Here is a 1,657-nt window from a genome sequence, read left to right as displayed (position 1 = left end):
GGGGGGACCACAGGGTGCTGCGGGTGCAGACGTATCCCCACGCGCTGCCTTGTCCACGCAGGGTTCGTGCAGCATCGCCAAGAGCCGTGACCGCATCCTGTCACCTGGCTCGCCACATCATGCACCTCGTCCCCCACTTTGCTGCCTGTCCCTCCCACTCCCCGCCGTGTCCCATGGCCCCCCGTGGGAAAAGCCCTGCCAGGTGCTCTGGCGGGGGGGGGGTGTGGTAGAGCAGAAAACAATCTGTGCCAGGATGAAAACCTTCCTGCCTACGTTGCCGGCAGCTACCGAAACAAGGTGGAGGAGCAGAGTCCCTGTCTCCCATCCCTGCCAAGGCTGCGTCTGTGTATTTGGGAGCCCCAGGCCACGGAGACCCTCGTGAAGGATGAGCCATGGACTTTAGCACAGAGCATCTCCCAGTGCCTAGTGAGTTGGGTGAGAATAGGGCGAGGGTTGTTAGTGGTAGGAGTATGAGTGCGAACCCTAAGGTATCTTTTGTGGAGTAGTAGGGGCGGAATGGGATTTTGTCGGAGTTAGCTACGATGCCCAGTGGGTTGTTTGAGCCGGATTCATGGAGGAAAGTGAGGCTTTGGGGTGGAGTTTGAGTGGAAGTTGGGGTGGTGCTGCAGGGAAGAGGCTGTCTCTCGCCCATCCTGGATTGTTAACTGAAGCCCAAAAGGCAACGGGATCTGCCCTGGGCTGCCCCGAGCCCACGTGTTCCTGCTCTCCAGCCACAGCCCCGAGCAGGTTTTGCTATGGCATTTAAATGTGATTTACCAGGGGATAACGATACATAAAACACAGGTTAAAACAGGGGTGGATTATGCTGGGCTTTAATAACACAGTAATAGGATTGTGTCTAATGCAGTTGTAATCCCATAACGCTTTGTTGTTCCCCAATTATCATTTATTTAGCGGGCAGCCCAGTGCAAGGGTTGAATTTCTGTGTGTGGGGGTACACGGGCATGCTGCTGCCTCCCGTCCCCTCTGGCTGTGGTGGCAATGGCAGATTGACCTGGCAGGCAGACCCCATCGCTGCCCCATCGCTCTGTGACTCGGTTTCCCTATGTGTGGGACTACCCTGTCTTGTGGCACACCTTTGGGCATCGGGATGCACCGTTGGGATCGCTGCCTGGGTGCTCGAGAGGGTGTCCTGGCGCTGGTGGGTGCTACCAGAGCGGGGCTTCGAGCCTCCCTTCCCCGCGTGGTGGGATGATACTTACGGGTGTGGCTTGACCTTGATGTAGTTTTTGGGGACGAAGCCCTCGCAGCCGTACAGCTCGGCCTTGTACCAGTTCTGGTCATCTTCCATGTTGAGGATGTGGGGTGGGACAGGAGCAGGGAGGCATCAGCCCGGCCACCGTCCCCCTGGGAGAGGGGCTGAGTGGGACCCCCACCGCTGCCCCAGACCCCATGTCTCCCACTGAAACCTGGGGAAAAGGGGGGTCTGACAAAGATGACATGGTTTGGGGGCACTGTACAGAGCTGGCTGCTCCCCCCAGCCCTCTTCGGCTCACGGTCTGACTCACTGTGGGTGCCGGCAGCTGCGGGGTGCGTGGTGTTGCCCCAAACCCCTGGCCAGGGAAGAGGGTAAAATCTGTCCCCGGAGGAGCTGGGGCAGCAGCCTGGCCCCCGCGTCCCCCCTGGGGGGGTGAAA

The 1,657-nt window shown here is 59.3% G+C and overlaps 1 protein-coding gene across 1 annotated transcript in view; it reads right to left on the bottom strand.

The window, feature by feature from the left end:
* The window catches only part of GRAP (GRB2-related adaptor protein), a 6,305-nt gene that overhangs the window by 3,559 nt on the left and 1,089 nt on the right, over positions 1 to 1,657 (bottom strand). Inside the window, exon 2 of the mRNA XM_009329391.1 lies at positions 1,224 to 1,320. Within this exon, the coding sequence (XP_009327666.1) occupies positions 1,224 to 1,320 (97 nt within the window). The remainder of the gene's footprint in view (positions 1 to 1,223; positions 1,321 to 1,657) is intronic.

This window comes from Pygoscelis adeliae, unplaced genomic scaffold (genome assembly GCF_000699105.1).
Source record: "Pygoscelis adeliae isolate BGI_AS28 unplaced genomic scaffold, ASM69910v1 Scaffold467, whole genome shotgun sequence".
Classification (NCBI taxonomy): domain Eukaryota; kingdom Metazoa; phylum Chordata; class Aves; order Sphenisciformes; family Spheniscidae; genus Pygoscelis; species Pygoscelis adeliae.
Note: the sequence above shows the minus strand (reverse complement) of the source record. Positions and strands in the feature narration are given on the sequence as shown.